The 12,229-nt window shown below is 38.8% G+C and overlaps 1 protein-coding gene across 1 annotated transcript in view; it reads right to left on the reverse strand.

Moving 5' to 3' along the window:
• TBPL2 (TATA-box binding protein like 2) overlaps nucleotides 1-12,229 on the reverse strand; it is a 36,675-nt gene that overhangs the window by 17,396 nt on the left and 7,050 nt on the right. The window contains exons 4-6 of the mRNA XM_004371094.3: nucleotides 9,789-9,880; nucleotides 5,603-5,770; nucleotides 882-976 (exon numbers count right to left, since the gene is read on the reverse strand). Coding sequence (XP_004371151.3) covers nucleotides 882-976; nucleotides 5,603-5,770; nucleotides 9,789-9,880 — 355 coding nt within the window. The remainder of the gene's footprint in view (nucleotides 1-881; nucleotides 977-5,602; nucleotides 5,771-9,788; nucleotides 9,881-12,229) is intronic.

Below are 12,229 nucleotides of genomic sequence, written 5' to 3' on the forward strand. Positions count from 1 at the left end.
AAAAGAAAAAGGTCCTCCAGGTTTTAGAAGGGAGAGTGTTGACATGTTGTGGGTTTGTTAACCAATGTCATAAAACACTATGTGTACTGACTGTGTAATGAGAAACTATTTGTTCTGTAAACCTTCGCCTAAAGTACAATAAAAAAAATTGAAAATAAAATACCTTCCAAGCAAAAAAAAAAAATATATATATATAGGTTTATCAACTGTAGCAAATGTACCACACGAATGCAAAATGTTAGTAATAGGAAAGACAGTGTGCAGAGGGAGGAAAGGGTATATGGAACTCTCTGTAATTTCTGCACAGTTTTTCAGTCAACCTAAAACTGCTCTAAAAAAAAGTCTATTAAAAATAATTAAAAAAAAAAAAACTCTTATGAAGTTTGCAACAGTGAGTTAAACTGTATATATTATAATGATTATTTTTTTTTAAAAGCGAGATATATAGATGAATATGGAGTCCCTGGGTGGTGCAAACGATTAACATGCTTGGCTGCTAACCAAAAGGTTGGCAGTTCGAACCCACCCAAGGCACCTTGGAAGAAATGCCTGGTGATCTACTTCTGAAAACCCTATGGAATACGGTTCTACTCTGATACACATGGGGTTGCTATGAGTCAGAATCAATCTGATGGCGCAACTGGTTTTTAAAGATGAATGCACATTATCAAAATCACATAAAAACAAGAAGAAAAAATTATTGCTTTGGGTACTGGGAACTACAAATGACTTTATATTCCTTTTTACTTTTTTTTGCAAGTATTCTATAACTGCAAGAATTACCTTTACAAATTATGAATAAAACAATTTAAATGGGAAAATGAAGCACATGCATAGCTATTTAATTTATATGAAAGTCAGAAAATAATCTTAGCACTTACCTGTTAACACAACTTTTCCAGATACAAAGATAAGCAACACAATTCGTGGCTTTACCATTCTATAAATAAGGCCAGGAAATAGTTCAGGTTCGTAACTGTTAAGATATAAAATGAAACCGTTTAAAAATAGCACTATTCAACTACTTTTCCATCACATTCAAGACATATTAAAGCTGCATATTAAAGCAGTTGTAAATAAGTTAGCTATTTGGCCATCTTGATAAAAAGACTCTTGAGTGTCTTTGGGTAATTTCTTAAGGCAGTCAAGAACAGAATTCATTTTTGCTCACATTTTTTCAAGCTATCTATATATTAGAAATTGAGATTGCTTAGTATATCAGATTCAATGTTTCAAGATATTGGTTAAATATTCTCCATCTTTCCAAAAAAAATCTGTAAGAGTACATAACACGTTTTCCTGGATTTTCCAAGTTCTCCAATAAAGAACACATTTTACATGCATTTGTGAACTACTAAAGCTAAACATTTTTAGTAGATAGAATCTTAAAAATATTCTAGACCACTCATTCACAAACAGTACCATTTGTCTTTGGAAAGGCTCTACGTAAAAAATGTTACAAAGCTGAACTATACCAAATTTTAAAAAATTTCAGGATTTGTTCCTATAAGCAGTAACTCACTCTTATTTACTATTAATGTTAAGACAGCTCTGCCACCAGAGCAAAGGAAGATAGGGCTTAAGGACTGCTTCTCCCAGCCTAGGGAAGAGATTCCTAGAAAGGCTTGAGGAGCCCACAAGAAAGAAGTCAGGAGGTAAGAGGAGGCTGAAAAATAAAAACTACTCCTAAGACAATGGTTACTGGAGACCCAATAGAAGAAAAAGATGAAATCCAAGAAATGGAACCTAATATGCATGAATCTTTGCACTTAAAGGGTGAATCCAGACAACATGGAAAAGCACCATTCCATTCTGCAGTGAATAAGACACATTAACAATGGCAGATGAGAAATCTCTGAATGGCACCAGAAAGATGCATTACAGTGGTGAAGACTACTCTTCTGGAGTGGACCTGTCTTTCTGTACATCACCCATGCCTCATGTCAGAAAGCCTGTCAAGACTTTTACCCACTAAACACTTCACGCCGCTATGAAGACGATAATACTAGTTGGAGCCCTGCAAAATCCCTTAGGGAACTACCAGATCCTAGCTGGGAAAGTGAAGGCTGAGGGCACAGAAAGCAGCTTTTCATTTGATCTTCCACTGGAATCTTAGAAAAGTATGAGAAAAAAGAGAAAGCAAAAGAAGACCTGGGTTTGTAGATGGTGAACTTCACTTGGCTTCCAGAACCATGGTTTTAAGGTAACAGAATGATGAACTCCTGATTAGAGATTGACTTCATTTTATTTATTCTCTGCTTCATTTTCAAAGAGGGTTGAGGCATGAAAAAAGAGAGATTTTTGGTTAGGAATGAACAACAATTCGTGAGGATTAAGAATATTAAACAGCTGCCAAGCCTTGGTCAATCCAACTTTGACTCATTCTTCAAGTTTCAGCTTAAATGTCACTTCCCTCTGCAAGTCCTCCTTGACCTCCAATTTGCCCGAATTACATTAAATATCCTGACACCCTGAGGGGCCTTTACTGTCATAGTTACCATATTTTATTAATATCATTGGCTTATCTGTCTTCCCTTTTAGACAGTAAGCTCCCTGTGAGCAAAGAACCATGGCTATATTGCTTGCTATTATCACCCTACCACCTGCTACAAGTGGAGCCCTGGTAGTGCAGTGGTTAAGAGCTATGACTCCTAACCAAAAGGTCATCAGTTCAAATCCACCAGCTGCTCCCTGGAAACTCTATGGGGCAGTTCTACTCAGTCCAATTGGATCGCTTTGAGTCGGAATCGACTCAATGGCAATGGCTCATCTGCTATAAGTATCCACCTAGATTTTATTCATTTAACAAATATTTATTATCAGGATATCTTTGAATTAAGAATTGAAAGGAAGGGAGAAAAATGCTTAGGAAAAACTGAAAACAATTATGATATAGACAGATCGATGGAAAAGGTGCCTGGTAACAAAGGAAGTAATTATATAGTCAGATACTGATAATGAACTTGAGGTTTTAACAGAAGACAAACTTGACCTGATAATTATAGCAGATGTGTGCCATGATTCCCCATAGTGCTCCAGACAATTGAAGAGAGGCCTCATTTTAAAGATATAAACCTGCTGAGAAAGAGGTGTTTTAATTGCACAACGTAAAGAATACACACTGGAGGTGTAATCCATAATCCGAGGATAAAGGGCTGATGAGAGCATTTGAGGGAGGCAAGAATGAGACTGGAAAGAGACAGCTGTGGGAACACAACACAGGCTTCCTGGTCAAAAAAAAAAAGGATGAGATCATGAAACTGCCCAGAAAAGGGAACAGTGAGAGGCCACCTTTAAATGACTAATGAATTCTCATCCTGCCCTACTGACAATTCTAGCTTTCAGAAGATAGAAATAGTGACAACAGGCACTTCTATTCTAGGCTTAAGTATGATCTGCAAAGAAGACATTGTTGGTGAAAAAGAAATGATGGGAAAAATGGGAGGAACTGCCCACAGGAATGGCCAGAAAAGGGAGTGCTGAACTAATACAGACACGGGCCTCAGGAGGCAGGCAGAAGATCTTTCCTACATTCAGAAAAAGCTGGTTCAGAGACAGATAGGCAGGAGCTCGTGATGCAAGAACCTGGAAGTGAAGATGGTTTATATGGTGAAGATTGAGGAAAGAAAAAGATACCTAAAGAGGCAATGTGGCTTTCACAGGGGGGCTTCCCAGTGAGCTCAGATTTTAGAAACATGGGGCACATCACATGCACTCAGTAAGTATCTACTGAAAGCCATGAATGTAGAGAAAGAAAATACAATCAGGGAAAAGAAACATTGCACAGAGTATCATAAAAGCTAAATCTCAGAATGTACTAAAAGTTTTTATAACTTGAGAAAACAAATTTTAACTTTTGTTCAGATCAAGACAAAGAGGAAAGCTAACAAATGTCAGAGAAAGCACAGCTATTAGATCCCTACCCACTCAATGGCAAAGAGGTAAAAGTGTTGAAGTGAAGGGAGTTAAGTGGTTGTTATTAGGTGCCATCAAGTCCATTCTGACTCATAGTGACCCCCCGGGACAGAACAGAACTGTCCCCTAGGGTTTTCTAGGCTGTAATCTTCACAGTAGTAGATCACCAGGTCTTTCTCCTGTGGAACCACTGGGTAGGTTCAAACCACCAACCTTTTGGTCAGCAGCCTAATGCTTAACCTTTGTGCCACCAGGGCTTCTAAGTTTAAGCTAACCAAAAAAACCCCAAACCCGCTGCTGCTGAGTTGATTCCGACTCATAGCAACCCTGTAAGGCAGAGTAGAACTGCCCTGTAGGGCTTCCAAGGAGCAGCTGGTGGATTTGAACTGCCGACCTGCATCTTGTGATTCTAAATCAGTCCAGGTGTCTTGGCCCGGATGTATTTCAGGAGGTGGAGGGACTGTGGTGTTGATTAGTTAACCTCAGTCACTGATCTCTGAGGGAATGAGCTGAAATGCGAAACACCGAAGTAGCTGGGGGGAGTGGGAGGAGCATTTGCTCTTGAGAGGAAAAGTTGCCTTTGAAGAAGTCAGGCAGGCTAGAGAAATTCCCCCAGGAAAGTGAATACATTACAGAAAAAGCTGTGCAGGGGGTTACACAAAAAAGAAAACCCCCCACACAAACAAAACAGGGCAAAAACTAGATGTGATTGCTTTCACAGAATGTGCCATGGTCATTCTTTTTACCTCTTTTCTCCAACTCTATCTCCCCTCACCAGCTGTCAGCCATTCCAACGTGCCTAACCTGCATCTCATCCCTTCTTCCCAAGGCACTGCTACCACTCCCAATCCATGTGTGCCTATTTTATAAATCTATAAATCAGTGGTTCTCAAAAGTGTGGTCCTCTGACGAGAAGCATTGGCGTCACCTATGAGCTTACTAGAAATGCAAATTCAAGCAAAATCTCTGGTCCCCAAGGCCAGGCAGGAAAACGTTTTAACAAGCTGTCCAGGTGATGACTGTGCAATTTAAGTGTGAGAACCATCTCAAAAGGCTGGGCACATATAGTAACCTATCACTCATGCCCTTTCATCTACTGTTGTAGGTTGAATTGTGTCCCCTAAAAACATATGTTGAAGTCCTAACCCCTAGTACCTGTGAATGTGACTTTCTTTGGAAATAGAGTCTTTGCAGACGTAATCAAGTTAAGATGAGGTCATACTAGATTGGGGGGGCTCTACTTTAATATGACTGGTAGCATAAGAAGAGGAAAAGAGACAAAGAGACAGACACACAGGGAGAACGCCATGTGGCAACAGAGGCAAAGACTGGAATGATATGTCCACCAGCCAAGGACCACCAAGGACTGCCCCCAACACCAGAAGCTAAGGGAAAGACAGGGAACAGATTCTCCCCTAGAGCCTTCAGAGTGAACACGGTCCCGCCATCACCCTGAATTTGGATTTCTAGCCTGTAGAACTGTAAGAGAATAAATTTCTCTTGTTTTAAGCCACCTAGTTTGTGAGAATTTATTACAGCAGCTCTAAGAAACTAATATACCTACTGAGCCTTTTTTTTTTTTTTTTTTAAATAATCACACTTTCTCTGAAAGATACATTATATAAGTGGCCCGTAATATAATTTACTATCTTGGTAAATTCAAAGTTAAGGTAAATAACAGTCATACCTACTGAACTGCTGGTGGGTTAGCACCAAACCTTCCAGCCTGATGGGAAATCTCACATCACAGCTTCCAACCATGTTCTGTATTTTAAAATCGAGGAATCTGGCAGGGAACCCAAGCTTCTGCACCACACGAGCATACTTTCTAGCTGCAAGTCGAGACTGCTCCTCACTGGGGAGGGGCAAAAATGTTTAGAAATATTTTAATCACTAGGTCTTCTGTACCCATTGCCATCGAGTCGATTCCGATGCATAGTGACCCTATAAGGCAGAGTAGAACTGCCTCACAGGGTTTCCAAGGAGCAGCTGGTGGATTTGAACGGCCTACTTTTTGGTTAGCAGCCTGAGCTCTTAACCATTTCACCACCAGGGCTCCCTATACTAATGCTATATTCACACATTTCTCTTACTGTATTTTTACCATTTGTACCATCTTTATCTTTCAATGTATACTGCGAAACTGCAGAGTTCATGAAGACAAAGACCTACCTTCCATACTTGTGTCCATGTAGTTGTTTTTCTGGTCGTTGAGTCAGTTCCAACTCATAGAGACCCTATATGACACGGTAGAACTGCCCCATAGGGTTTCCTAGGCTGTAATCTTTACAGGAGCAGAGTGCCAGGTCTTTTCTCCTGTGGAGCCACTGGTGGGTTCCAACTGTTGACATTTCTTTTGTTCCTTACTTTTCTCCCTAGCACCTAGTAAATAGTATGGCACACATACAGTTGTTGAACTGAACCATGACCAGATTTTGTCTTAATTTATCACCTTTCACATATAAGAAAGTTTTAAAAATTTTTTTTTTTTTTTTAAGTGCTATTAGATCAAATTAACTATTCCACTGGTTCTGAGTTTGCCCCCAGACCAGAAGCAGCACCACCACCTGGGAACTTGTTAGAAATGCGAAGTCTCAGGCCATACCTCGATGTGCAGACTCTATAGGGATGGGCCTATCCGTCTTCTGTTTTAAGGAGCCCTCCAAGTGACTGTGATGCTCACTAAAGTTTTATAACTGTCCACTTGGCCTAAAGGTGCTTGCCATTTAGTTGGGAACAAAAATGAGGACACATACAAAAAAAATCCGTCTGAGGAAGTAGACATGTGCCAACTGAGTGGCATACACAGGTGGTCAGGACTTGGGTGTTTATGGAACAAATTGTCAAAAACAGCAAAACGTTAAAATACCTCACAACCTGCCCAATTTTGCTCAGGCTTTCCCAGACAATTATCGTTTGACTCAGACTCAACATAAAAAATAAATAAATTCATCTGACTTTGTGGCTATTCTTTTAAATGTTTGTCTTGTTCCAACTGTAAACCCAGATCAGGAGATTGTGAAGTCCTGAGATTTGAGGCTTCATTTTCATCAGGTACTTTTCAATAGTCACTGACAAAATAGCCCAGTCACATTTTGAGGGGCTACAGAAAGTAGAAATATTTACACTTCCTAATTCATGATTTAAAAGCAGGGAGACTGGGGTTGAAGCTGGGACAAATAGGGAAGGGCCGTTATCACCCTCTCATTTCACTACTCTCAAATGGGTATCTCCCCCAAACCACTTGGAATGTAGGGCAAACAACAGCCGTGAGGGTTGGCATTAGGGTTAAGGTAGTAGAGAAGTTAATGAGGGTTTGTGTCACAAAATGCTTTCATAAAACAATGAGTAGCAGAAGCTGCCAAACGGGCAACATCTGCGAATGAATCATGTGGTCTCCACCCTCTCTCGGTTGTCCCCATGTTTATGCTGACATTCAGAAGCACCTGAAAGAAAAGCCATTTTGAATCTGTTGTTTGGCTGGACCAAAGAAGTATTTGGTTCTCTTTTCTATCTAATCCTTCAAACAGTGCCCCCTCTAATATGTATAACAGACCAAACATCACTTATTGGATAGCTACCACAGGCCAGGCATTGCATTAATAATGTCACATACTTTAACCTCATTTATGGTGATTCTCCTCACCAATTTCTAACTCCTGAAATGTCCCTAGCAAGGCCATATCCCCAAGTTAACAGTGAAATAAACTGTTCCCATTTTAAAAAACTACGTTTTGCCTAATTGACCCATTACATTTCCTACAGTGCTAATGTTCGAGTTCAAATCTCAAGAGTTTGCACAGCCCTAAAGTTTCTTGGGTTACTGTGACTATGTTGAAACCACTGATAGTTAAAAATCTACATACATGTTCATTGTACAAACATTAGAAAATAGATTAAGAAACTTGAAATCTCACCACCAGTGGTGACAACCTTTGTTAAATTTGATCCTTCGTACTTTTCCTAGGCAAATACAGGTAACCCTCACTATGCAAACTCTTGTTATTACAACTAAGAAGAATAGGTTTGGATAAAGTTTTGGAGATAAAGTTTTACTAACAAACTCTCAAAATTCACTATCACTCAAGAAGGAAATAGAATTGGATAACAAGTATCTTTGCTATCTGAACTTTCACTATTTGAGCTTTCACTATCAGATTTTAGGAAACAAATTCAGATAGGGAAGATACTCCTGAATATGTGTGTGTGTGTAATATGAGCATATTTTAAAATGAGAGTTGGATAATAAACATACAATTTAGTTGCCTGCCCACAGCCCCTCAACCCCCATTATTTGACCATCATTCCAGCTCAATATACATGTGTGTATATTTTAAGGTCTCAGTACAATTTTATTATATGACAGTGAAATCCCTATTAGTATTTATACAGGAAAAAAATAATGTCAAAATGAACATCCTCAGACATTTTTGCACAGCTGTCCAAGAATCTCCTAGAAATGGAAATTTCCAGAACAAAGGATACACAGACCAAGAGAAGAGAAAGCCCAAAAACTTACTCAGACACATGTAAAGAGCTTAATATTTAAAAATATTCACGAAAAAATGGGATAAAAATGGATTTTTCAATAAATGTATTGGGGCACTGACTATTTGGGAAAAAAAAATCATTTACCTTATACCTTACATTGAAATAAAATTCTAGACCTGCTCTGCCTAATATAGTAGCCATTAGCCACATGTAGCTAGTTAAATTAGATTAAAAATTCAGTCCCTCAGTTATACTAGCTACATTTCAAGGCTCACTTGCCACATGTGACTACTGACTTCCACAGACAGTGCAGATAAATATTTCTATCATCGAGAGAGAGCTCTAGATGAATCAAAATGTCAACCATCCTTTCTCCAACACAAAGGAGGACCTGAAAAAGACCAGAAAAGCATATGGGGGAGGGTCAATATTTATTTAATGGTGTGCATTACACCAAAGGTAGAAACCATAAAGAAAAAAAAAATGGATAGATATGACTATACAAAAAACATTTTAATTGTGTTAAAAAAAAAATAGTAACACACCACAGACAGTAATCTGGGGAAAATAGTTATAGTATAAAATGATAAAAATACTTAAATACAAAGTGCTATTGATAAAAGACAAACAGAATTGGGCAAAAGAAATAGGCAGTTTACATACTGATGAAAAGTTATTCAATCTCACTAGTAAATCAAAGAAATGCAAACAAAAAAACCTTTTTTTTTTCCAATTTGCTAAATATAAAAAACAATATTAATACCCAGTGTCCACAGGGGAAAATGAACACTCAGTACTCTTTGAGGGAGAATAAATTGGCGCAATCTTTCAGAAGGACTATTTGTTACTCATCCTTTAACATAGGAAAGAGCAGCTCTCCCACTACAGCTTATGATGAGAATCTCCATCAGCACAGGGATTCCTCTGCACGAAATCCAAGAAAGACACCTTTAAAAGGTGCATCCTGAGCTAATGCTTCAGCTAATGGTCAAGAAATATCAATTTACCTCCTTAGAAAGTTCTATCCATTTACCTGGAATAAGGAAAATACTTAACTACTTCTCCAGGCTTATAACATATAACATCCTTTATCTTACTGTGGCTTTTTTTTTTTTTTCAATTCACCTTAAAAACAACTTGTACACAGCCTATGAAGCTCCCCAGTTTAACAAGGGGATCGTACAGTGTGGGATATAAGTCAGTATTAAGTCAGTATTATGAGGCTGGGTGTTTGTAAGCCACATTTCGGCATTTTATGAAATTAACTCTTCAGCAAAGAACAGTATTTTTCTCCTAGTGTGTGTTTTGGAACATGAATGCTATCTTTCTTTGTTTACACACTGAATTGTTTGTCTGGTAGGGATGAAGGTAGTTCTCCATACCTTTTGGCTCCTGTGCAGACCATTTTCCCAGAGCTAAATATGAGGGCTGTTGTCCTGGGCTCTCGGATCCTCATTATAACAGCAGCAAACCTCTATACACAGAAGCCAAAGGGAGAGTTAGCCTCTGCTAGGAGTTAACACTTTTCCAGTTAAAAAGCTGAGCTGAATATAAAAACAGTCTTGAAAAGGTGAGATTGGATGGGAAAACTAAAGTGTGTCGCTGCTATTCTCCCCACATTAAGATTAACAAAAACGATTATGACTCTAAAATTTTCTTGGAAAAAACAGGTAATTGGCTAAAATGTGAGTTTCTATTATGTTTCAGGCCCTACGCTGAGAGTTGAACAGGTTTGATCTCATTTATCCTCATGAAAGGACTCAGCTGAATCCATTATTACTCTCAGTTAGTGCATAGGGAAACCAAGTCATAGAGAAGTTATTTAACTTCCAAGATTATACAGGAAATAGTAAAGATTTAAAACCACGAATAATCAGAATCTGTGCTTTTTACTATGAAATCTTTCCCTTTTTCTTTCAAAGAATCAAAAATAAATAGATAAAAGTAAAAAGTATGTTGTAGCCTTGCCAAGACTCTAGAATGTACTGGAAAGCAACCAAAATGTAGGATAGAATATATTGATAAGCATGTGGAGGATGAATGACAAAAAAAAATTGAGCTGTCAAATTCTCGTCTACCAAAGTGTAGTCCTCAGACCAGTAGCATTAGCAAGCCTGCCAGGTGATTCTGACGCACATGAGGGTTGGGAACCACTGGCCTTAATTAGATGACCTGCTCCCCATACTGGTCCTACACAGCCACCCTCTTCTCCCTTCCCCTCCCTCATGAAGCTGAGAAGGAAACGGGGGTGAGTATTTTGTGGAACTACAGGTTCACGGGTTGGGGCTCCTTCACAGGACCATAGATCACTTCAAGGCTGGACTGGCAATTTCAGATCTTAAGTGTTAACAGAGTAAAAGAACCCTGAGTCAACACTACATAGGTGATCAAGTTCTATGAATGTTTTCCAGGTATTTACTAAAGGTAATGCTCTCACCTGAAATTTATTTTGTTAAATTCCTAAGGTCATTTAAGTGCCAAACCAGAATTTCTTTGACTATTAAGTACAAGCTTGGACGTTCCTATACACCCAGATTAAACAAGGAGAGGACTGAGGATGGTGGAGAATAAAATATGTTTAAAATCCTGATTGCTTAGTAGTGTGGTCCATCACTTCTGCAGCTGTAAGAATCCTAGCTCATCATTTAGCTTGCTGGACCCAGAACTTGAAATTCTGTCCTCGTCATAGTCAGTTATGTACAGGAAATATAAAAAGGAAAGCTATATTTGGGTAAAATTCAGGTAACATTTAAATTTAGATGTCAGCAACACCACCAACACAACAGCAAATCAAGTTGTTGTTAGAAGCTGAGTCAATTTAGACTCATCGCGACCCCATGAGACAGAACAGTACCGCCCCATACGGTCTTCCAGGCTGTAATCTTTATAGGGGCAGATTGCCAGGTGTTTCTACTGTGGAGCTGCTGGATGGGTTTGAACCACCAACCTTTCGGTTAGCAGCCGAGCACTTAACCACTTGCACCACCAAAACCCATAGTTATGCTGGCAATGTCTTCTGGGTTCCTATTAAAGTGGCCTTTATCATCTAAGTCCATAAATTCTCCACCGCCCAAGACAGTGAACTTTTCCCCAGCAGAGACCAGGTCTTACTCATTGTATTCCTTAAGTACAACAACAAAAAAAAAAAACAGCTGCCATCTAGTCAACTTCAGCTCATGGTAACACTCCTAAGTACCAAAAAAAACCAAACCCATAACCGTTGAGTCTATTTTGACTCACAGCAACCCTACAGGACAGAGAAGAACTGCCCCATAGGGTTTCCAAGGTGCGGCTGATGAATTCCAACTGCTGACCTTTTGGTTAGCAGCTGAGCTTTTAACCACTGAGCCAGCAGGGCTCCCTCCTAAGTACAGAGCCTGGAAAATCTTTAAATGTTGATCAAATTAACAAGTCCGCTTCCCCTAGGTAGATGAGTTATTGAAAATGGGATACCTGGCCTTGTCAGGACACAGGAAAGAATAGATTTTATTAAGCTTTGATAGGGGTGGGGGGCCTGACTCTTACATTAGTAAGTGGAAGCTTGAATTTTACACTTTAAATGATTTAGCTTTCTCAGATAGGAGAATCTGTAAACAGAAATACAAACAAATGTCAGCTAGGTAGTACAATATTTAAAAAAACACAATTTCCAAGAATGTGATGGCATTTTAAAAAAGTTGGTGTCCCAATAGTCATGCTGAAAAATCTTTTTTGAACAAGGGAAAGATATTAACATCTAGGAACTACTCAGTAACTGCTTTATTCAACACAGAGAATGAGATTTATTTTCATAATTTCTAAACAGAGGGTAAGATAATTAATC

Source organism: Trichechus manatus, unplaced genomic scaffold (assembly GCF_000243295.1).
Source record: "Trichechus manatus latirostris isolate Lorelei unplaced genomic scaffold, TriManLat1.0 scaffold00010, whole genome shotgun sequence".
Taxonomy (NCBI): Eukaryota; Metazoa; Chordata; class Mammalia; order Sirenia; family Trichechidae; genus Trichechus; species Trichechus manatus.